This window comes from Thermobia domestica, chromosome 2 (genome assembly GCF_964235325.1).
Source record: "Thermobia domestica chromosome 2, izTheDome1.hap1.1, whole genome shotgun sequence".
Lineage (NCBI taxonomy): Eukaryota > Metazoa > Arthropoda > Insecta > Zygentoma > Lepismatidae > Thermobia > Thermobia domestica.
The window spans coordinates 110,916,163-110,940,930 of NC_137455.1; the positions used below are offsets into that span (position 1 = coordinate 110,916,163).

Here is a 24,768-nt window from a genome sequence, read left to right on the forward strand (position 1 = left end):
GGATTACCCATCGACTGGGCTCAATTGAGCCAATGGCTTGAACCGGCTCCGTTGAAACGAGTCCATAGGCTGGGTTCGAGTCAGCTTAACTGAGCCGATGGCTCGAACCGGCTCGGTTGGGGTAAGCTATCAGCTCGGTTCGGCTCGGCTCGTGTGAGCCATCGGCTCGAGCTGGCTCGGTTGGATGAGCTGTTGGCTCGGCTCACTTCTCGGTTCGGCTCGATAAGTGAATAAGCTGTGAGCGAGCCGCTTGAGCTGTTGACAACCCTAAACCCGGGTCGAGCAGTTTTGAACATGTTTGGCTGGAGTCCCATAACTTTTAATATTTTTTGGCTCGAGCCCGAATACTTGCTCCTCCTGAACTCAAACCAAGAACTTCGTGACCGATGTCCTTGCCTCCTGAAGATTTCTTGACGACCGAGATCGACAGTCAACTAATTTTTAGTATTCCGATACAAACCGCCTATATTCCATGTTTATACAGGTACACGGTGTTATAATGATAATTAATTATAGTAGTAGTATCATTGATAATTATATTGTCTATGTAGGATACTTGAAGATAGTAGTACTTGGAACTACACAAAGAATTTAGCTCGAATTGGCTCGACTCGACTGGAAACTCGATCCGAATTCGAGTCGAGTTGGGGGAAATTTTTCGAGCCGAGATCTCAAGTCGAGCTCAAAGATGTCTGCTTTGAGTCGAGTCGAGTTTTAAAGAAAACTCGCTCGAACTCGTTGGTGCCCATTCCTATTGTATGCATGACGGGCATATAGAGTTCTTTCGAGGGGGATAGAACCATAAACATAATATATTTTAAAAAATACTTAGCTTCCCGGCTTTCTTCCCATGGGGGGGGGGGGAAGGGATGGTAGGTATCCAGCATTTCTTATAAGTACCTTATTTGAAATATGTAAAACAGTAACAAGTGGACAACACAATACACACACATCTTCTTATCTTCAGTTTTAATTGCTGATTTCAATTGCAATTAACAATTACAATTAACAATTACAAGTTTCAATTGTCAATTGCAATTAACAATTAAATGTTTCAATTGTACCCTTTGCAATTGACAATTAACAATTAAAAGTTTCAATTGCCTGGTGACCAATTAACAATTAACAATTGACGAAAATTTAATTGCAAATTTTATGATTGAATTCAATTGCAATTGAAATTAATTGTCAATTACAAATTGAAATCAATTGCAATTGAAATCAATTGCAATTGAAATCAATTGCAATTGATTTTCAGAGCAATTACTTTCAATTGATTGATCAATTGCAATTGATTTCAATTGATTTTGCCCAACACTGGTAGAAAGTATATAATTTTTATGTTAATAAGAAACGAAATAATATAATAATGAAATAACTTTTTGTTTTTCTGATGACGTATTTATTCAGAATTAGCTTACTATTTATTACTAATAGCGATTGTTTTTAGTTTATGGTATGGTATGCTTAACCGTTCCCTCTCCGTTTTTACACAGCTTCAACTCACTGCGAGTGTCTGTGAGTCAGGAATAGGAAAAAACAAAACAAGAGCAACCTGCAGCTTTACACACAGCGTGAGGAACACAGTCACAGCGATAGCTCGTTGTCATGAAGAAAAAAACTGTTCTAGTGTTTCTGTGTGTGTGTTTATTTTTAAAGTATTGACTCTCTCTCTCTCTCCTTTTGTTTCATATCCACAAGTGCAACAAATGCAAGTCTGTGTGAAAAAAAAAATAAAGAGTGCTTTCTTTAAACAAAACTAAATTTTACAGCTCTCTTTGTGAGGAACGCGAATGCTTCCAAAAGATGCCATGAATATTAACTATAATCGTACCGAATTATACAGTAGCGTGAAAAACTAATAATAAAATGATGTAATAGGCATAAGCTTTTTTTTTTTAGAGTAACCACACATTAAATATAACAAATTAAATTTTTGGGATTACAAATTATCACATTACGTGTCGGTGTAGGCCTATTCGTTTTCACATTCGAGAGACGAAAAAAGAATGTGTGGTGATAGTTATAAAAACCGAATACAAGATTTCAATAAATTCAAGTTACATGGCTCCTACATAGCGAAAAAAATGATTTTTCGATGTCTGTCCATCTATTTGTCTCTCGGTTCGTGACGCTTTTACACGCACTCAAATAGAAGCCATACTGTTCAACGTATCTGCACCGAATTCTAGACATAACGTTTTAGTAACATAATATCTTTCGAATTTTATGTCCTTCGACACCTAAAACCAAGGTTAATTTACTGAAGGATTAAAATTTAAAATAATTCAATTTTCTCAAATAAAAAAAAGCTGTGACTATTTTATTTACTTTTGATAAATATATATTTTATTAACAAATCTCCACCACATATGAATAATTTTTCTGAAAAAATATATATGGTGTAATTTACTGTATGGTATGCGTTCTTTTTGCACAATTTTCTCAACCACATTTCATAAATAAACGTATCATTAATTACCTAACAATATGTCAACTCGTTGGAAGGAGTAGCTTAATCTTAGGGTGAGCTTTCCCCCGATGGTTTTCCCATTAACGCCTCAGGCAATTTTGTTCATATTTCGTAAAGGAATATTTCATTAATAAACTAACATAGAGCATAAATAGTTTATTCCGATAACATACAGAAGAAGTGGTTTTCTCAAGGGTTGATTTTTTTGGACAATTGTCTCAGTTATTACTGAAATTTCTATTTTTACTGAAATTTGTTCTAATTTCAGTAAAAATATTTTCTGTAATAATCTTACAATATGGTATAACTCGCTTGTTCCGAAAAGAAAAATCCAAAAGAAATAGTTTACTTTGACAGTGAAATTTTTCTCGACGATTTGCTTAAAAATTACTCGATATACTGTCAAAATTACAGATAGAAGAGTTTACCTTTGGGGGTAACCTTTTGCCGATGACCTTCCTAAAAACAACTCAGGAGATGTTTGTTGTTCATATTTTATAAATACGTATTACATAAATAACCTAGCTATATGGTATAATTCCCTCATCCGGAAAATCTAGAAATGGTATATTACTTTTGACAGTAAGTTTTACCCTGCGATTTTCTCAAGAACGATTCAGGCGATTGTGTTCGTATTTCATAAATAAATGTTTTATGAAAACACTAACAATATAGCATAGCTCGTTTATACTGAAAAGATCTACAATCGATAATTTATTCTTGGGGGTGACTTTTTGCATAATTTTCTCAGAAATTACTCAGACGCTTTTGCTTATAGTTCACATACAATTATATCCTTTATAATTCTAATATATGGATCAAGTTATTTCTAACGGAAATATGACCAATGGGTACTTTACTTTTGGGCCTGAAGTTTCTTCTAGCAAAGTTTTCCAAAACATTATTTTATTCGCAATTTCCCAAATAAATGTATCAATAACAGTTGGAGCCTAACATAAGTCAGTGTAAAATATTCGAGCGAGAAAGTACAGTGCGTTTACTCCGTACCCTTTCTTAAATATATTTTTAAATGTTACACCTAATCACAATTTTCCGAACAAAATCGAAACTTCTTTTTAAATGTGCCTTGTTGTGATCAAATGGTTGAAGTGCATTGCTTCTGGATTAGATTTCCAGTGAGAGCTAGTGTATCTTCATCCAAGAGATGTGACACGTCGGTGCAAAGAAGAAAGTGTTTAAATAAGCCTAACCAAGCTAATCAACAAAAGAAATAATACAATGTTACGAAATTATCGTAGAAACGTTGTTAATATTAGGTAGGTTCGACTGGAATGTCCAAACAATTGTCAATTCCAAAGGTCTTTGGTTTCGTCCGGCGGGAGCTCATGTGGTTCGCATTTCACGTTAATCAGTAGGTCCACGTCTCATATAGCCTCGCTGCTGAAAGGGACGATAAACTCAAAATCACATCACACATCTTTGTTTTCGCCTTTGTTTTAGCTCATAAATGTCTCTGTTCATAAGCTCATTAGTGGTTAGCGTACGCGCCTTTGGCGTGGAAGACCCGGCTTCGATTCCCGGCGAGAGCTCACGTGGTTCGGAGTCCACGTTAATCAGTAGGCCGACGTATCATATAGCTTCGTTGCTGAACGAGACGTTAAACTCAAACTCAATGTCTTTATTCATAAATGTCTTTGTGTATGGTTTTTCATATACGTGGCATGGACATTAAATTTTGATTTCTACGCCATATGTATCTAATTATTATACATACACACCTATAGAACGAACACAACAAACTTGGAATATCTACATTGTTTGCGTATGGAAAATAATCACGCTCTACTGTACAGGACAGCCGTGGACACATACACATGGCAATCAACGTTTTAAGAAATGTATAATAATAAGAATTATTATTATTATTATTAATAATAATAATAATAATAATAATAATAATAATAATAATAATAATAATAATAATAAACAGAAAACGATAGATCACTTACATAATTTATAAATATAAGTTAACATTTAATAAGCATATAACTGCAATCGAATTAAGTTGTTTCTCTCTCTCCCTGAACGCTACAGCCCTTATTGTTCTAAGGCGTAGAAGAGAACTTGTGGCACCCAGGATTTGGGGCGGTGTGTGGTCACAACTTGGTATCCCTTTGTTGTTAGTCCTAGCTTTCTAGACGGATGCAGTTATTACCGGTAGAATATACAAGCAAATAGACTTTTGTATTACTATTAAAGTAAATAATTACACTCATTCCTTCAATGTGATACTTGTGGTTGCTTAACCGTATACAGACAGCTGATCCATGGAAAAATCGTTAATAATAATAATAATAATAATAATAATAATAATAATAATAATAATAATAATAATAATAATAATAATAATAATAATAAATAACAGGAACTCGACAAATATTCTTGCAAATAATAGGAAAAAGTTTGCGTCACACTGTTCACTTTGTTGGACACACCAGTGTGGCGCGTTATACCGATTGTGGCACACTGGAATATAGGGTATGTTTTTTTTCTTTTTATTTTTTTTCCAACTATTCCAACTGCTTCAATTGAAATGGATCTATAATAATAAGAGAAAGAATTTAGTCTTCTTACCCTTCAATTTAGAAATAAGGTTCGCGAGAATTTCATAAAAGAATAATATACTCAGAATTGTATATAGTAGTTTGTTTTATTCGAAATTACATACTTCCTGCAACTGTTTTTTGATTGAAATGATTTGAAATGAAATTTTTAAGTTTTACGTCCCACGATTATGCCGGATAGGCTAAAGGAGACAGTGATGATAAGAAATGAATGAAATGGTGGAATGAAAAAAGTGGGATAAAACGGGAGAACCTCGAGAAAACCCACACACACAGTATTTGTCCAGCACAAGGTTCACTTGGCGCGAGCATAGATCGAACCAAGGACTCCATGCACCAAAGGTGAACGCTCTACTACTGAAACACCGTGGTCTCTGAAATTACTTATGGAACTACCGAGAACTATGCTGTAATATTTGAATGTGCTTCAAGTTTACAATAATTAGTTTAGTTAAATTCATTATTAACAATTAAATAATTGCATTCATTATTAACAGGTAAATGCTGCTGATGCAAAGACTTAAATCTAGCGATACCGCGAGCGTAAGTATTAAACAGAGGGATTTTAAAGGGCCCCCTGAGCTGGGGGCCCTGGGCTCCATTGGCTCCGCCCTTAATCCGCTAATGCCTATAGATTATAAATTAAAGGGGACGGGCCGGATCAGTTCTAAAAATTCCGGCCCGTGCAGACCTCTAGCTCCTGTGTATATGCTATCTGAAAATACAGTAGAGTTTCGCTTATCCGACATAAAACAGGCAGGCAGAACGCCGGATAATATGGATGTGTTAAGGAAAGACCTATAAAATGTCAAACTATGATATAATTTTACACATTACGCATCTAATTATCATCTTTGCAAGAAACAAATATAATGCATTGACTCAGTGACGTATCCAGCTTGAGGTCCTGGAAGCTGTCCCTTACCAAACCTCAAGCACTTTTTAATAAACCTACTTTTTCCCTTTTGAGTTTTTTTTTTTTTTTATTTATGTCAGATTACTTTGAGTCAGTGTCCAAACTGTGGACAATGCGTTGTTGTTATAATTCTAACAAGTAACACTTCCCAAGTGTAACACTCCGATTTTGATAAAATTTGGCAGTTAGATACTATACATAAAATAAACAAATAAGTGCTTTTTTATTTTTTTTTGCTGAAAAACGGTTTTAGGGGGCAAAAGCCCTTACCCAAAATTTGAAAGTTGACGCTCGAAAGGCAAAAACAAGTGGACCAAAGTGAACGAAATTGTGAACAGATATTGCGGACATAAAATTAGAGAATACGTGTTTTGTATTTTCCTGGAAAAAACGGTTAGGTGGGGCACAGATCCCTCCAAACCTTTGATCATGAAATATCAAAAGTGCTAATAACAGTATGTCAGAAGTGCCTAAATTTACATGAAGAATTGGAACAAAACTTTCTGTTAGGACAATAAGCAAAAAATAAACAAATTCGGCTTTTTTATTTCCTGCGAAAAAACGGTTTTAGAGGACAAAAGGTCCCCCGCATGAATTTTGAATTTTGACGCAAGAAAGGCAAGAAAAAATGTACCGAACTGAATGAAATTGTTCACAAATCTTGTAGAGGTAAGATGAGGAAATACGTGCTTCGTATTTTCCTGAAAAGAGAAAAAAAGCTTTTGAGTGGACCGAGGCATTGAGTGTTGGAAGGATTGGACCGAAGCGAATGAAATTGTCTGTAGATATTGGATATGAAAAATAAAGCCTCTCGTGTTTCACAAGTGTCTCCATCAGATTTCTTCAAATTTGGCAGATCAACATCAAGCACAAACAGTATAGCGTATTTTGTAGTATTTCACGAGGCAACTTTAACCCTTACAATGTTTTTCCGCATAAACAAAAACACGTGCCGATTAATTTCCTGTTTGCTGTTGATGTGCCAAAATTGATAGGGACATCTTTAAAACACGAAAGTCCTTATTTTACATACAGTCTATACAATATCTACACACAATTTCATTTGCTTCGGTCCACTCCTTCCTGCACTTTTACGGTAATATTAACTTTTTTTTTTGGAGGGGCTCTAGGCCCCAACACTGTTTTTTCATACAAATTAAAATGCATTTCATTTATTGTTTTGCAAATTGTCCCTATACGAAGTTTCGTTGCAATTCTCCATACTCTTTAGGAACTTCTGACGTATACATACTTATTTGCACTTTTGATATTTCCTAATCAACAGCTTAGAAGGTCCGTGCCCCACTCAATCGCTTTTTTTTTTTTTCAGGAAAATACGAAACACAATTACCTCAATTTACGTCTAGAATATCTGTGCACGATTTCAAAATTTTGGGTGGGGAATTCTGCCCCCTAAAACCAATTTTTCGCAGAAAATAAACCCGTTTTTTTTTTTTTTTTTTTTTTTTTTTGCGTATTGTCCCTACACAATGTGTCGTTCCAATTATTCATGTCCTTTAAGCACTTCTGACATACTGTTATTAGCACTTTTGATATTTCACGATCAAAGTTTTGGAGGGGTCTGTGTCCCACCGAAACGTTTTTTTTTTTTTTTTTTCAGGAAAATACGGAACCCATATTCCCTCATTTTTCGTCTACAATATCTGTGTACAATTTCATTCATTTCGGTTCACTTCTTCTTGCCTTTCGGGCGTCAACTTTCATCATTTTGGATGGGGGATTTTGTCCCCTAAAACAGGCATTCGTTTAGTTTTTGCGTATTGTCCATACACAAAGTGTCATCGGAATTCTTCGTCCTTTACACACATCAGACATATTGTTACTAGCACTTTTGATATTTCATGATCAAAGGTTTGGAGGGGTCTGCGTCCCACCTAACCTTTTTTTCCAGGAAAATACAAAACACATATTCCTTCATTTTACGTCTGCCATATCTGTGCACAATTTCGTACACTTTGGTCCACTTGTTTTTGTCTTTCGGGCGTCAACTTTCAAAATTTTGGGTGAGTGCTTTTGCCCCCGTAAAACAGTTTCTCCGCAGAAAATAAAAAACATGTATTCGTTTATTTTATGTGTAGTATCTGCCTGCAAATTTTATCAAAATCGGAGTGTTACACTTGGGAAGTGTTACTTGTAAGAATATACCGTAATGCCATTGATACCAGGTGGAATTAAAGAACACTTTTAAATGGGATTACAATTTCGTTTCCGGTCTGTTTATAACATTACTGTATTAGAACGATACACTCATTGCCATTTGCTATTTTTGTTATGTGATATACGTAGCAGACAGTTTTCCATACATGTCTCTAGAAAATATTTTTTGATTTCGTGTGAGTTAGAATTAAGTTTGACCGGTTCATAAATGACAAGTAAGAAACGTTTAAGAGAAATACAGAACTGTTGCATTATTATTATTATTATTATTATTATTATTATTATTATTATTATTATTATTATTATTATTATTATTATTATTATTATTATTATTGATATTTTTGAAACATTAGAATTACGTGCTTACGAGGATTCGTGTCGGGTCCCCTCCGAAAAGAAAAGCTGGATATGTGCCTGCACTGAATGATAGACGTATGAGTCAAGGTATAGACGAGCGTGCTAGGCGATCGAGTCCGGAGCATCAGAAACAGACTAAGACTACAACTTGCAGTTCTTCTTGCCGATTGATGCTGCTTTTTACCTGCTATGATATGTCGGATAATAATGTGAAATAAACGAAGGTCAAGACCATAGCGTATTGGTGTTTCATGCACCTAAACCTGTAAAATATTTGTGCCGAAAACATCTTTCACTCACTAGCTAAATTTGAGGGTATGATCACTCATCTTGCCTTATAAAGTATAGTCTTATAAAGAATATATATAGCATAATAAAAACCTTAAGACCAAATTCAATGATTTTCTATAGTTTTATTTTTTAATAACGGGAAACTTGTTTATTGCATCACGATAAATCATGTTTGATACTAAGATGTCTGTTTCTGACTATATATATTTTTCATACTTTATTGGAGACATTTTTTTTTTTTCAAGAAAAAAAGGATGATAAAGGAAGCTATACAACATCATAAACTGAAAGCAATCGATATTACTAATAGTACACTAATTCTAAATAAATACGTCATCAGAGGAAACAAAAAGTTATTTCCTAATTGTATTGTTTCAGTTTTATTAACATAAAAATTATACACTTTCTACAATGTTTTGTAAAGAAAAAAAATGAACAGGACCGCATGGGATTCGATCTGGTGTCAAAACAGTATAAGAATTACTAGCTCGTCACTCTACCCACTTGCCCACACAGATTTTCTTTTGTTGTCTATCTTTTTCTTAAGAAATAAATGCTCATGGCTATAGAGCATGTCACTTCCAAACTTAAGACAACAGTTTTTCTCCTTGTTTATATTTTCCGTATAACAGCTTGCCTACAGAAGCTAATTTATATTTGGCAGACAATTTACACCCTAGATTTAAGCCAATAAATGCAATATTTTGCTCCAATTTCCAGTTCCTTGATTCAGCAGTTCTCCTAGTAATCTTGTTATTCCCTCTGCAATCGTGCTGTGCTACTCCAAAAATTCCCTCGAAAACATTATTGCCAGTATACACAAAACCGAACATAATTTTGTTTTTTGCTTATATATTTATTATTTTATTATATTTTTTGGAAATATCTCCTTAGATGGATTGCTTTCTATTATCTCCACGTACTAATAACTGAATTTTACCAATAAACATATGGAAAATGGAATAATTGCGAAAAATTGTGAGTTACAGTATACGCGCAATATTTTTTGCGCATGGGAGTACATACAAAGCTCAAGCGACTGAGACATTTTCTCAGGTCAACATGTTCTCTCAAATTTTGAAGTATTGACTGTATCCTATCGTCAACTTTCATATACATGGCTTTTCCGTTCTTTTGAGTAATGCTCAGCATTTCCATTCTTCTGAAAACATGATTACATATAGAATCTTCCCTCAATAGTCTTCACAAGATTGGAAATGTGCAGGGGTTCTGGATAATATTTTGTTTAAGCATTTGTGTCAGTCTTCTACTGCTTTATTTGTTCGATTCCTGTGACTGCTACAATTCCAACTTTCCGGAGAAAAATTTCGATTTTCCAGCCATTGCTCCTAATCATTGAAGACTTCGACTCTTCGTCTAATCGGACAGCCTCCATGTTGATCAACAAACCATCAGAAATATACTCTACGGGTACTAGTGCCAGTGTTGGACACATCCGGACGTGACTGCGAATCTCTTTAATCTTGAGATTAGGGATGGCCACATTTTTTCGAAAAATACTTTTTCGAAAACTAAAAACGAAAAACGAAATTTTATTCGAAAAACGAAAATTTTTTCGAAAAACGAAAAATTTTTCGAAAAACGAAAAACGAAAAATTTATCGAAAAACGAAAAACGAAAAATTTTTCGAAAAACGAAAAACGAAAAATTTTTCGAAAAACGAAAAACGAAAAATTTTTCGAAAAACGAAAAACGAAAAATTTTTCGAAAAACGAAAAACGAAAATTTTTTCGAAAAACGAAAAATTTTTCGAAAAAACGAAAAACGAAAATTTTTTCGAAAAAGCGAAAAACGAAAAAACGAAAAATGAAATTTCCGAAAATCAAAAAACAGATTTTTCGAAAAAGGCCATCCCTACAATGACCCACTTATCACATACACTTGTTCTATGCAACGATCGTGAGTGTCAGAAGCTCAAACTGGAAACAGATATGAACTGAGTGGCTTTGAAAAGGGCATAATCATTGGATATCACATGTTTTCTTTTAATGTAAAGCTATCAGCCAAATTAAATCACCCAAAGTTAAAGTTATAGACAATTGGTGGCGTTATAGAAAATTGAACACGTACAGGTATTACTAGTGTCGTGAAACGGCCCGGCGTAAGAGTACAATGACTGGCTGCAATAGGAATAGTCTACTGCTGTGATGTAATGACTATAAACATAGACAGTGTACCAATGGAAGAACAAACTATGGAGTGATGGATCAACGTACGTACACGTGTTTCCAGTCAAAGGGGAGAGTTAACTGTAGCGCCAAGTCGTCAAACTCTTCTCAGTTGTTTGTGTTGTTATAACAGACATTCTATACTGATGATGTTATGGTGTGGAGTATGGTCTGAGCATGCTCCTTGTAGTCCCTGGTAGCACTTCCTGAACATTTTAGACAATTCAGCGCTTTACATGGGTTTTACTAAATGGACTAAAATTTCTATCAAGGTAGCAATGCTCCTTCCTATGGATCTGCCATTCTTATAATATTATATGGCCATAATTCTGCACAATAACTGAACTGGCTTGTTTCAAGTTTCGATTTTAACCTATCTGTTTCATGAACTGCGAAACGTCGTTTAAGGTGTCGTCTGAATCGACCCAAATTGCTGGCAGCACTGACTGTCACTTTGAGGAAGAAATGGGCGGTCTTAACGCTTGGTGTTAATCAGAAACTAGTGGAAAGCCTATAGAGGAGAGTGCAACAAGTGGAGGCCCGATGCTTTATAAGATAGCCTAAGTCGTCATAGTTATATTAAAAGTATGATTTCTTTTTTATCTATCCGCTTACTTTTCATTTGTAGCTGTATAAATACAAACACCTAGTGAATTAATTAATTATATCTTCGTTTGATTGTCAACTTATGTTTATAATCACAGAAATTACTTTGAAGTAGGGTAGCAATCAATCAAAAGATAGTACCTTTATTGTAGAAGTTTTGTGAAAATGAAAAAAAAAAACAATAATAATATTCCGTACATAATATATTTTTAATGAAGTCAGCATAATCAGCATAGGCGACCATGGAAGTTGGTAATTTAATCCAAATAAAAAAAGAAAATGGAGATTTAAGTCATAAATAATCCCTTTCTGAGCATTAATTTCCCTTCATCGAAGATGGTTGATTGCACAAGCATGCAATAGGCTAACGCTTTAGACAAACAAGATCAACCACTTCTCCGGTGAATGGAGATTAGTAAGAGTATTTCTGGCAAATATCAGAAACTTACCTGCAAAGCAAACTTCAGCTATCACCAACACTACAAGAAGTCGTGCAAACATTGTGATGAATGGTTTCTGGTAGTTTTCTTACTAAATGAAGAATGAGCTATTGTATATTGTGTTTAAATAGTTCTTCTATAATAGATACACGAAAATTGATAGTAAGCTTATAAGTATGATAAGATAACAGAAGGGATATTACAATATTCTAAAGAGACAGAGTATATATAACTTATAAATGGAGTGATCTTATCTTTCCATTCATTTTGGCTTACCAAGACATCTATCTAGACAGACATTATCAAACAATTTATTTTAAGAATCCCTTTGTATAGTACAGTTAATGTTTAATTGCAGGTGATGAAATTTGTAGGTCAGTAAAAAGCTTAATATTATATAATGGATTTTCAACCAGACAATTGCATAGATGTTATTTAATGAGTGTATAATACACACGATATAAGTAATAATTTATAACCAATTAATCACTATTAAGGAATGCATTATGGGGCTATAAAGTAACATGTGTTAATCCGTGTGACTTGCGCTGAACTTCTCTAAATAGTAGAGGGTTCTCCCAAACTACGGTTATCTCGAATATTTTTTGTATACGAAGACTACAGGTGAAAAAGGAGGCAAGTCAGTTTTTTTAATAATTTTACACAACTGCCCTATTTTCCACTGACTTACCTACTTCTTCGCCTATAGCAAACTCTTCAGCATTAAATTTCTTAGTGACTAACCTTCTTCTTACTGCCGGATTTAGTACATACAAACTACATCTTTCAGGCTGCGTTATTCTGCTGTTAACCCATTTTCGACCATTTCTTGACTTACCTCCTTTTCCCCCTGAGGTCTTCATATATTATATTGTTTAGCTTGATGCAGGCGCACACCCAGAAACTTTTGCTAGGAAGGATCCAAGTTTTGAGAGGGGGTCCAATACAACAAACTACTACATCTATGAAGTGTTAAACGGGTATTATTCTGCACTCGAAAAGACGATAAGTAATTGTAAAATACTACCACCTACATATATTTTTAAATATAGATCATTTTTATGATAGAAAGAGTACAGATGAAGTGTAAGATCAAATTTTCATGTTACATCAATTACCTTCCCGTTAACATGGTTTTATTGGGATTGTGTACAAATGTATGTTCAGTTAGGAACTTGTGGAGAGATCCGGACCCGGTGGATACTCCTGTTGGTGTGCTCTGGCTTGATGTGACCTATTCAGTGATTAATGTCTTATATCTGGAGTATATTTTAATTAGATAGCAATTGAAATTTAAGAGTAAATGGTAATTTTAGGCTATACCTCAGCAATCGTACTATCTATTGTCGTCTTGCTACTGTCATAGTAAAGAAATTGAAGAGGCCATATTTCAGTACTGGTTTAGTCTCAATAAGTAACATAATTATTGTACAGCATCATTTATTTTAGTTTTTTTTATTTTTTTTTAAAAAAACAGTATCATCTCATCCGAAGATAGGCGGGCCGCAGAAGCTAACACCTTGTCTGGAGCAAAAAGCACCAATTTATTTATATCGAAGCGAAGTCACAGGATAATTCGCTTCGCTCGATCTTCTGTCTTAGACTGAAATTTTAAGATTCTAAAATTTTAAAGTTTGATTATATTGTTCAGACATTCAGTTGTGTGATTGGCCCTTCCTTCTATGATTTGGCTGTAATGTGAATTGAGGGCTGCAATATTGGAAAATATTTTTTTCCTGAATGACTTTACATGTCGGAAGTGGTAATCGCAATGAATTATGTGTATTCCAGCAAAGGACGCAGTAGGGACTCCGTATTGACTTAACAGTATGAACTGTAAATAGGGTATACAGTGGTGGACATTTCATCAACAGTTCCGTATTTCTACTCTATTCGCACGTAACAGAACTTTAAATATTGTAACATAAAATGGGATGACAGTGCGCAAAAGAAGTTGCACTAACTGTATCCGTTATTAATGGTGCTATTATCTGATTACCAGCACTAATTACACTCACGTTACCCAAAATTAATTTAGAGAGGAAGACTCTGTCATGATCTTGCTGGTAGCAGTAAATGCGTGGTGATAATATACCGAAAGTGGGACCTTCGATCATCGGCTGGAAAAGTACGGAGAATGTTGGTTCACACCAAGTAGAAAGAGAGTGTGACGAAGATCTCAAAGGAATGGTTCTAAAGTAGAAAAGGAAACTGAAGACTAACAACACTGAAACATTCGTGTGAAACATAAAATCTTATTTATTATCTTTTAAAATTGATAAGCTAACTTTTAAGAAAGTAAGCATTTGAGGTAACATGATACCAAGTTCAACATCTCTGTGAATAAGTTTGTAAATTAAGTGGGTATTTGTATGTGTGTAAATATTTTTTTAATATTAATTTTCCTGTTTGGGGGAACCAATAAATAATTATGTCTACACGTTCAATGGATTCTAAATTCGATGTTCCTGTCTCTATCCAGCAATGACGAAACTAGGGATGGGGCAAAAGAGCCAAATTTTGTGTCCCGGGCGCCGGATTGGAAGGGCGCAAAATTGGGCAAATGTTTGAAGGAGCGTTTTGGTTTGGTTGGTCAGGGGGGCGCTAAGACGAGTTCTTGCCCAGGCTACAACTAGCGTATTTACGTCGCTGTCCAGCCAAGGTTACGTCCACAGTAAATAATCCACAAAGTTTTTTTTTACAGGAAGCAGCCAATAATTTCGTACTTGTTATCTACCTGTCATAGCTACGGCAGCATATGACACATTTCCTACGGGATAAGAGATGAGAAATTCTTGAACTCACAAATTAATAATTATGTTATGCAGGAGACAAATTAAGGGAGGGGTATAAATAATATTTTCTAAATCTGTCTACAGTATTGCCAGTCTTTCATTTGGTAATTTTTTTTCTCTCTCTTTCTCCTACACTCTTTCGCACGTACACTTCTTAGTGACTACTTCTTTTACATTGCGTTTAAAAAAACTCTCTTGCTTATTGACCTAATTAATGACCTCTTCAGGGCGATTTACAACTTTAACTCACCGTCAGAGTAAACTTCACATAATTTTTGGCCCCCAGCGAAGGGGCTTTCACACAAATTTTGGCGTTCAGCGTAGAGGTATTCACGCTACCCAGACATCTGACATTTCCACGCAAACTGAACTAAGTCGACTCCGCAAGTAAAACAAGATTTTCATCTTCGAAAGAATATTTAGTATGTATGGTGAAACTAGGAAATCACAATTCATTACGAACTGCTTGAGCGCAACCAATTAATGTGGAGCTCTATATTCAATGATTACACTGATTCAACAAAGCAGTTGAGGGAAAAAAAGACCAAATAGGCGAAATAGGGATCTTCTGTAACATTACAACATCCGTCTTTCCATCACCAATATGATCAAAGTCACGATTTAAGAACTCATTCCTCATACACTCCAGATTAGGAACGGTCACATTTTCATCTCTTTCGAACGCTATACTCAATATATCTTTCAATAATGGCGTAAAAAAATTGGGGGCTTGGTTGAACGAATTTCTTGCGTTAAGACAGAGAGATTTTTATTACCGGGGGATCAGAAAACTTATTCAACGATGAGAGGAAGTCGTAATCAGCAACGAAGAGTAAATAATTAGTTGATTTGTTGTAGTTTGTATAAAATAAATTTAAATAAGAAAACGCAAGAATTAATCCTTAACCCAATAAATTTAGTGTTACAAGCAGGTTCGGTAGTTTGGTATTTTACAGCCATAGTCTTAAGAAAATTCTGCACCCTTTCTCCTTGTCAGCCAAAAAAATGCGCCCTTCCTTATTTACTTGTATTCTGTATAGGCATAAACAATACTGCCACGTCCGCTTATATTTAGCCATCATGAACGAGGCGAGGTATACAGAACCAAATGCATGGATTATACTGTATTTGTAGCTAATAAGCAATAACATCTTCTAGCGCCAGTAGCACTAGCGAATCCAGAAGGATCGTTTGGGGGGAGGGGCGGTTCGCTTCCTAAAAGATAAACATAGCCTCAAGGTGACCAGAATTATAGTTTGCAAGAATCAGACGCATATGAATGCAGGGCTGGAGGGCAGGGGCGCCGGAACCGGGGGGCAAGGGGGCAGTTGCCCCTCCTGAAATTTTCAGAGGGGGCAAGATACTAGTTTTGCCCCCTCACTTTCAGACTAAAAACATCACACAATACCGATTATAAGAACTAAATTTTGCTTTTTATGGTAATGTGGGGAAAAAAATCTCTATTCCAGATTCATCTTTCTCTTTGAAACAAGGGAACGGGCGCTTTTTTGCCTCCATGTTAGACTGAAAGAGTTAGGAAAAAGAATTGAAAATTCTCTTTATTTCCATTGGTGTACATTCTCAAAACATTGTAAATTCTTTAAGTTGTTTAAGTAATCATTAGTCTGCAATATGAAACGAGTCGTCGAGCGAGATTTTAAAGTTTGAAAAATATAACAGTTTAAATGAGTAACAGGACATTTAGGGCCTACATACATTTTCCATAAAGTTAAATTAATGTTCTTACAAACATCATCAACATCATCTTACAAACAAACAGAGTGCATCAAGTTTTATAGTGAGGAGAAAAAATGTATGAGGTAGGATTAATAATTCAGAGCACATGATAAATGCGAACTACATTGTCGTTCCGTTCGTTTAAGATATGAGTGCAGAAACAGAACATGTTTCAGCTCTCCTTTCAGACCAAGTTCGTAAAGAAGAATAAGAAAGTCAGTCACTGCTTATAATAGCTAGTAGTCTTAGATATTTATCTCGCAGTGGTCAAGCAATCAGTGGACATTTGCATAGTACGGATAATTTGATGTCGCTCCTGGCTGAAAGAAAAGTGGATGTGCCTGTTCTCAATCAATGGATTAATCGACGGGATAACTGGCTTAGTGCTAATTGAAAGAATGCAATTTTAAAGATTATGGTACACGCAATAACACGCAATATAGAGAGACTTGGTAGCAGAAGTTAAAGAGTCTCCACTTTATGCAATCATAGCCGACTCCACGACTGATAGTTCAAAGAAAGAACAGTTGTCTCTGTGTGCGCGGTATTGACTCTGATTCATCAAACACAATAAAATATTTATAAGAATGATCACCCCACATTGCACAAACAGAATTCACGATCAAAGATATTCTAACGAAGCTTAACCTGAATGAGGAAAATATACGCGAATAGTGTCATGATGGTGCAGCTATTATGTCAGGACGAGTGAATGGTGTGCAGAAGATAATTTCGACTCAACATCCGAAAGCTGTATACATTCATTGCAATAATCATGCATTAGATCTTTCATTGCAGGAAGAAGCACGAAAATGCGAATCTTTGTGTGACGTACGGGCCATAGTGAAACACGTTTGAAACATCAACCTGAATTCTGCAAAACGATAGACAACATACGCCGACATTGTTCTTGAACCCTGTAAAACTATCACCGAAAGTAATCCTAAACATTTGCTACCTCTTTGTCCTACTCGCTGGTGTGTTAGGCGAAAATCTATAATCAGATTTCAATCTACTACAAACGAATTCAAATCACGTTGGAAAAGAATCATCAGTAATACAAGTGGTCCAAATGATGATCAAAAAGTAATTCTAAAAGGGTATTTGAAAAGAAAAGGACAAACAAAGAATGATATTTTTTCTGATAGACAGTATACGTGCTTTTGTGCCTTGCGGACAACTGGCGAAATTGCTTCAAAATTCTGAAGCTTCTGATTCTGGAGCTAAAAGAGCAGCAGCAATTCTATCTAGAGGATACTCTGAGAAACCTACGAACGGACATTGCATTTGAAAACATCTATAAGGAAGCAACGAAAAATGCAGACAGACTACACTTAAAATGGCTCACTTCATCAAGATCAAACAGAACACCAATTAGGTTGGGGCAGACTGATAATCCTTCTATAGCACCTACCCTAGAACCTGTATCAGATCTTCCAAAAATGTACTTCGAAATCATAGACTATTTGTTGAATGAAATGCAGCGTCGTTTCAATCAGCCAGGCCTCAAACAACTCATAAAACTCTAGAAGATACTTTGTGAAGGAGCTATATGTGCTGGTGGGCCTCTGTCAGGAGATTATTTGAAACAGAAATTGGGAGTTCACGCTTCGGATTTTAACCTGGATAGATTATGAGATCAGCTCAGGCTGTTTCCACATACTTTGATGGCGACTGAGTCGCTGACGACCACCAGAATATTAAAAACTATTAGTGCTGAAACCCCAACTGTTCGCAGCCTTCTCGACCAAGCTGTTCGTCTAGGGACTTTCGTTCTCACTATGCCAGCATCTTGAGCATTTGCGAAAGATCATTCAGCTATTTGCGTCGTCTAAAGACATATTTAAGGACCTCCATGACGCAGGAAAGATTGGCTTATCTGCTGTTGTTGCATATGTATAGCGACCAGACTTAGATTTAAACACAATTAAAGAGAATTCATGTCAAAGACAAGCGAAGTAAAAGATACTTTTGGTCAATTTTGAAAAGAAATAAATGTAGAATTACATAAGTGAAAATGTTATGCGTTATACAGAGATCGTTCAGCCAACGTTTCGCCGATTTCGTTTCTTCCCCCTCCCGGGCAGAATAGACTCACCCAACCTGCCTCATGGCGTCCTGTAGTGTTGTGCAGTGGCTTCCTGGAAACAGAGTTATTTTTTGCGCGGACGACAATAACGCACAAAACAGGACCATTGTTGTGAGTGTTGTGTTAAGTTTGTTTCCAAGTGTGTGGGTTTCCGCTCTGTGACCAAAATGCCGCCCAAACTAAGCCGGTTTTGGGGAAGGTTATGTTGCGGCTCTTTATGACGCCCACTTTAGTGTTTCTGTCATTAGAAAACAGTGCAAGAAGAATGTTTGCAACATCAGTTTAAGTGGAATAAAAAATGTTATCAAAAAGTACAAGGGCAACGAAGCTCCACCATTTGGATTACCAACGAAGTTGCCTAGGAAGCGGGAATGCACCAAGGCCACCTCCACCATGCAGAGGAAACTTCGCAAAATGGCAATGCAAGAAAATCCGCCAACACAAAAGTGTATGGCTAATCGTCTTGACGTGTCTTTGGGGACTGTGAGCCGGACGTTCACCAACTCAAGCTGGAAAAAGTCATGAAAGCTCGCGGCCATCTTCTCATGGATGCCCACCAAAAGGAACGAAAGTGTAACGCTCGGAAGCTGTACGAACGGCATCTGGCAAAACAAAGGTGGATGTACGTCGTAACGCTCGATAAAGCATGGATTTACCTTTCTGACTGCGGCAAACCGAGAGCCATCATGTACCGAGAGAAAGACACCAAGAACTTCAGAAGGTGGGTCCGTGTCTTTAAAGAATCCTTTCCAAAAGGGTTCATGGTCGCTACTGGCTGCTGTTACCGAGGTAAACTGAAGATTCGTAGGGTGGCGAAGAACTGCAAAATAAATTTGTAGTAATTTCAGGAACAGATCATTCGGCCGATCTGCGAGCATGAGATTCCAACAATGTACGGAAATGACGGCAATCTGGTGCGCATTCACATGGACAAGGCCTCATCACATACCTCAAATTGTCCCTCGCATTCTACAGGGAGATGGAGGAGGCAAGTAGTATACAGGTGATACCTTTCAATGACGTACATGTTAAATTTCCAGATGTAAGTCCTAAGGACTATTGTGGATTTGGATTGCTGAAGCGGGCTTTGGGAAAACGGCGTGTGACAACTGTGGAAGGACTTTGGAAAGCTGTGCAAAGGAACAAGATTTCCTTCCAGTTCTTCAAAGAAGCCTATTACATTGGAAATTATAGTGTCGGGCTATTGTTAGGAACCAAGGGAAACAGATCGAGCACTTACGGACCTGGAGCCATGGATTCTTCTAAATTTTTAGGTAAGTCGAAATTTGCCAAATGTAGACTGAACAACCTCTGTATAACCAATTATTTAAATTACAAAATAGCACTTCAAATTTAACATAAACTTGAATTATTCCTTATTGATTGTGTCGTACTTTATTAGTGTGAAGTGAAGTGAATATAATGAGATTTGAAAGAGAGGTGAATGTAATAACAAACTTGATATACTGAAGTAAGTAAAAAATACAAGTAACTCTGGATAATTAGTGTAATTGAATTTTCTATATAAATTTTATGAAGTCTTTAGTGAAAATTCCATTTTCCCATTTCTGGCACGAAGTCAAGTAGGTAGAAAAAATATTTTCTTATTTTTTACTTGATTATGTAGCCTGTTTTATGATTTTCAAGTTACTATCTACTACAAAATGCTACAAAGTTTGTAGTTCTAAATAGCAATATCTAATATTACAGTGTAGTGCAACACTAGAACTGGAATTTTAAAAATATAATTTTAATTTCCTCGTTTCCAAGTGATTTAAGTAGCTTTAAGATTCTTTAATAGTGGCCGTGTGACCACGTCCAATAAAGTTAAAAATATGTACCAGTATATAAAATGGTAAAAATTGTACTTACAAATAGTCATTGTGAGCAGTACAAACTTTACAATTTTATATGTTTTTAATTCTGATTTCAGTGGTTGAAAATTTCTGCACCAGACCAAAATCCAGCACAAAACTGACACGGAATTAATTAATCTAAAGATGGAAACTAAGATGCCTCTCATAGATGGAAATTTCACTCTCACGAAACTGTTTACAGCTTCATTATATTATTATTATTATTATTATTATTATTATTATTATTATTATTATTATTATTTATTTATTTATTTATTTATTTATTATTATTATTATTATTATTATTATTATTATTATTATTATTATTATTATTATTATTATTATTATTATTATTATTATTATTATTATTATTATTAACCAATCAAATCAAATTATTGTTACATTACAAACATATATTCGTATTATCTTACCTACGTTACATTCCTGTGTCTATTTTCAAGACAGCAGTTTGCCCCCCCCCCCCAGCTGAAAAATACTTCCGACGCCCCTGCTGGAGGGAGTGTAAACCTGATTTCGAGATTCCATTTTGGGACCATATATATGTAATGAAAGAGTATTCTTTCTGTAGATATAAATTAAATACGCACTTTCGTTTCGGAGGCGTGATGGTGTCATGTCATGATTCACTAGTCACCGCAATATACTGTATCACATGCGCTGTCTTACATAGTACTTGCACAAAAGAAAATACTGTGTTGACGATTACATTCATTTTAACGAAAGGGTGTACAATTTGCTCCATCATTTATATTTTGAATTTGAGGAACAACAGTTGAAAAAAAAAATAACGACAGTCAGTCTACGCAAAAATAGATAACAAAGTATACATGCATAAAGAATAATACAAAGTGTTAACAAATAACAAAAGACATTATGATATTTCTATGTACAGTTCTTGGTAGATAAAAATAATACAATAATTAGAGGTAACTATGAATTGATGTTTAATAGTATATGGCAAACAGTGTTCCAAAGGGTCGAAATGTAGGGGAGCAAACTTTACATATTTCTTTCATTTCTATTTATATCAGGATATAATTCAGCAAATTGAAAATTGAAAAGAAAAAATGTAATATTCAAACTGAACTCCAAGTATGTTTTAGTGTTTCCGTGCTTATCCCCGTGGTAGTGATTTCCCGAAAATGAATTTCGTGGCTTTTCTCCGAAATAAGAATGTATAAAGAATGTTGCCTTAAAAGAACTGGCCTGCTCACTTAAGGGCACATATCAAGTACAGGAGAATAAAATGGATACACTTCCTAATACATAATACTAATCCTCACTGCATTTAAACCTTGTACTGTACTACTAACAGTACCCCAGAGCGACGGTTTAAACAACAGCAGTAACACATAAAGAAATGAATTGTGAATACATATCCTATATAAATATAATATATTAAAGTACTCCTTAACCATATAAATCACTACGAAGGTAAATGCACAGTTTATTCAATAAAATACTGCAAATAATGTAATAACAAAAATATCAATACTAAACTAAACTCAACAGAAATTTTATCAGATCTAGCACGAAATGTGTATAAATTTTACATGAAATAAAATATCAATTAAAATTATATAGAATCACAATATAAGCCATATTGTATAAATAGTTAAAAAAAACTCAAAAATTAGCAAATCCTAGAACAAAATGAACAAAAGAAGATCAGAAATGTAAAACCAAAGTGATGTTTCCGTTCATTACTGCACACTAACTATATTTCCTAAAACATACCGACTGGCGATATTATTTGACAATATCAGATATTTGAGAAAAGTGAAAATTAAAATTTATTTTTGAAAAATTCTCACCTCTAAACGAAATTACCAATGGAGAATAAAGTACGAATAACTTGTTTTTCTCTCATCTCAGATATAACATGGATCCCGTTTGGTCTAATGGTTAACACGCTTACATTTGGAGCGCGTGGTCCCGGGTTCGATTCCTGATGGGAGTACACTTGAACGAAAAATGTGGTTCGGATTCCATTATAATCAGTAGGTCCATGCAGGGGCGTCATTTCAGACTTCGCTTGGGTGGGGCAAGAGCACCACCGACGTAAGGGTTTCTCGTTTTGTACTAGTATATTAGTAGACAATCGACTGAAGTATATATATTCCTCAAACTCTTGGGGGGCAATTGCCCCCTCCTGCCCACCCTAAATGACGCCCCTGACCCGAACCTCTCCGCGTCTAATGCTCATCTTATCATTGAGACCGACGAGCAATTTAGGAACAATTCTGTAATACTTTTGGAGATGTCCTTCAAAGTCTTACCCAGGTAAGTCCAGGCCTACAGGAAATACTCATTGGTAGGGCAACGGAGGACAGAACCACGAACCACGACCAGGCGATTACAAATAAATGGCAGCCCGAACAGCGACACGACTTGGCGATTATAAGTACATGAATAAATAAACGGTCTATTCCAGAAAAATGTAAATTATGAATTGTTATTGACAACGAACGGCATATATTTTAACCCCATAAAAATATTGTATTGTTAATTTTCTCAAAAACTACGCATGTGAATTTGTGCTCATGCATGTACGAGTATGATACAAAAAGTAATGTCTGTAAAGTAATACCTTTATTTGTGTTTGTCAGATAGCACCGACAGATGTATCAGTGCAAAGTTTGCAATGTCACCTACAAATGGTGGCATCATTTTCCATCATAGTCCCATTACGGGCAACACACTTGCGCCAACGCCAAACAAGGTTTTTAATGCTGTCGGCGAAGAATTGTTGAGGCTGCTGGGGACACCACAGCCGAACTTCTGCTTCCACCTCCGCGTCACAACTGTAGCGTTAATCCTTAATCCTTAAATTTGGTTAAGAGCCAAAAGTCGCATGGTGCAAGATCTGGACTAGCAGAATGATGCAGAATATCAACAACACTTTGCCAGCAGCAGATGGGATAAGTTAATTTTTGGAAGAGAAGGGAACGTGTGGCGGTACTCCATCCACTAACGCTTCGTTTCGGGATCGTAGTGGTATATCCACGATTCGTCGCCGGCGATGAAAGTTCCTCGGCCCACAACCTTCCACAGTCAGAAATTCAATGACAGCCCGCTGTTTTAATCGGACGTCACGACTGGATGCCATGGAATGCTCCATTACTCTGGAACGAGAAGAGACAGGAAGATGAAACTTGGAACATTCTATAGTTTAAACATCAGTGCTGGCCAAGTAGTGGGCATGGAGGCATTAATTGAATCACACACGTAACTTTCTTGAACCTAAGTTGGCCTATCGATTTATACGTGTCTTTCTTTGAACAATATTATGATATATCTATATCTATCTACGAGGGCCATCTGGAAAGTGGTACCCGTTTGCGCCGCATGAAGGAGAATCTTTCCTGAATCGCATCATTACAGGGGACGAAACATGGGTTTGTTATGCATCACCTGAGAGTAAACAACAGTCCATGGAGTGGCATCACGCTCATTCACCAACCAAATCAAAAAAAAATCAAGACAGTTCCGTCCCCCAGGAAACTCATGGCAACCATATTCTGGGATCGACGAAGTGTACTGCTCATTGATTTTATGGCCCGTGGAGACACAATTAATGCTAATGCGTATTGTGAAACATTAAAGAAATTACGGCGGACGATACAAAATGGAATGCGAGGTCTGTTGTCTACTGGCGTCATGCTCCTTCATGACAATGCCAGACCCCATGCAGCTGCGAAAACACAACTTCTGCAGCAATTCCAGTGGGAAACCTTCGACCATCCACCGTATAGCCCGGACCTGGCCCCTTCGGATTTTCATCTCTTTACGAAGCTTAAAGACTGGCGGGAAAAAGATTTGACAGCGATGAAGAACTTAAACGAGGCGTCACTACGTATCTCAATACGCTGGCGGCGGAAGACTATGACGCTGGAATACAAAAACTCGACACACGGTATGACAACTGCCTCAATTTGCTTGGTTATTATGTGGACAAGTAGTGTAAAGTATGCTCTTTCCAATAAAAATGTGTATATTTGTTAATATGTACTACTGTGTCTTTATTGCACAAACGGATACCACTTTCCGGATGGCCCTCGTATCTCTCTCTCTCTCTCTCTATATATATATATATATAAGAGTGTTAATTATAATTTTAGTGTATATCTCACAAGGGCGCCCATCAGGGGGGCAAGGTGGGGCGCTCGCCCACTTTAGAAAATAATTGTGTTCGGAAGATCGAAAACCCAATAGATATTTTAGAGTAGTTACCA

General features: G+C 36.0%; 1 protein-coding gene across 1 annotated transcript in view; it reads right to left on the bottom strand.

The window, feature by feature from the left end:
- LOC145679714 (uncharacterized) overlaps window positions 1-12,186 on the bottom strand; it is a 43,958-nt gene extending 31,772 nt beyond the window's left edge. The window contains exon 1 of the mRNA XM_081750281.1: window positions 12,045-12,186. Coding sequence (XP_081606407.1) covers window positions 12,045-12,096 — 52 coding nt within the window. The 5' untranslated portion in view covers window positions 12,097-12,186. The remainder of the gene's footprint in view (window positions 1-12,044) is intronic.
- Between the last annotated feature and the right edge of the window lie 12,582 nt (window positions 12,187-24,768).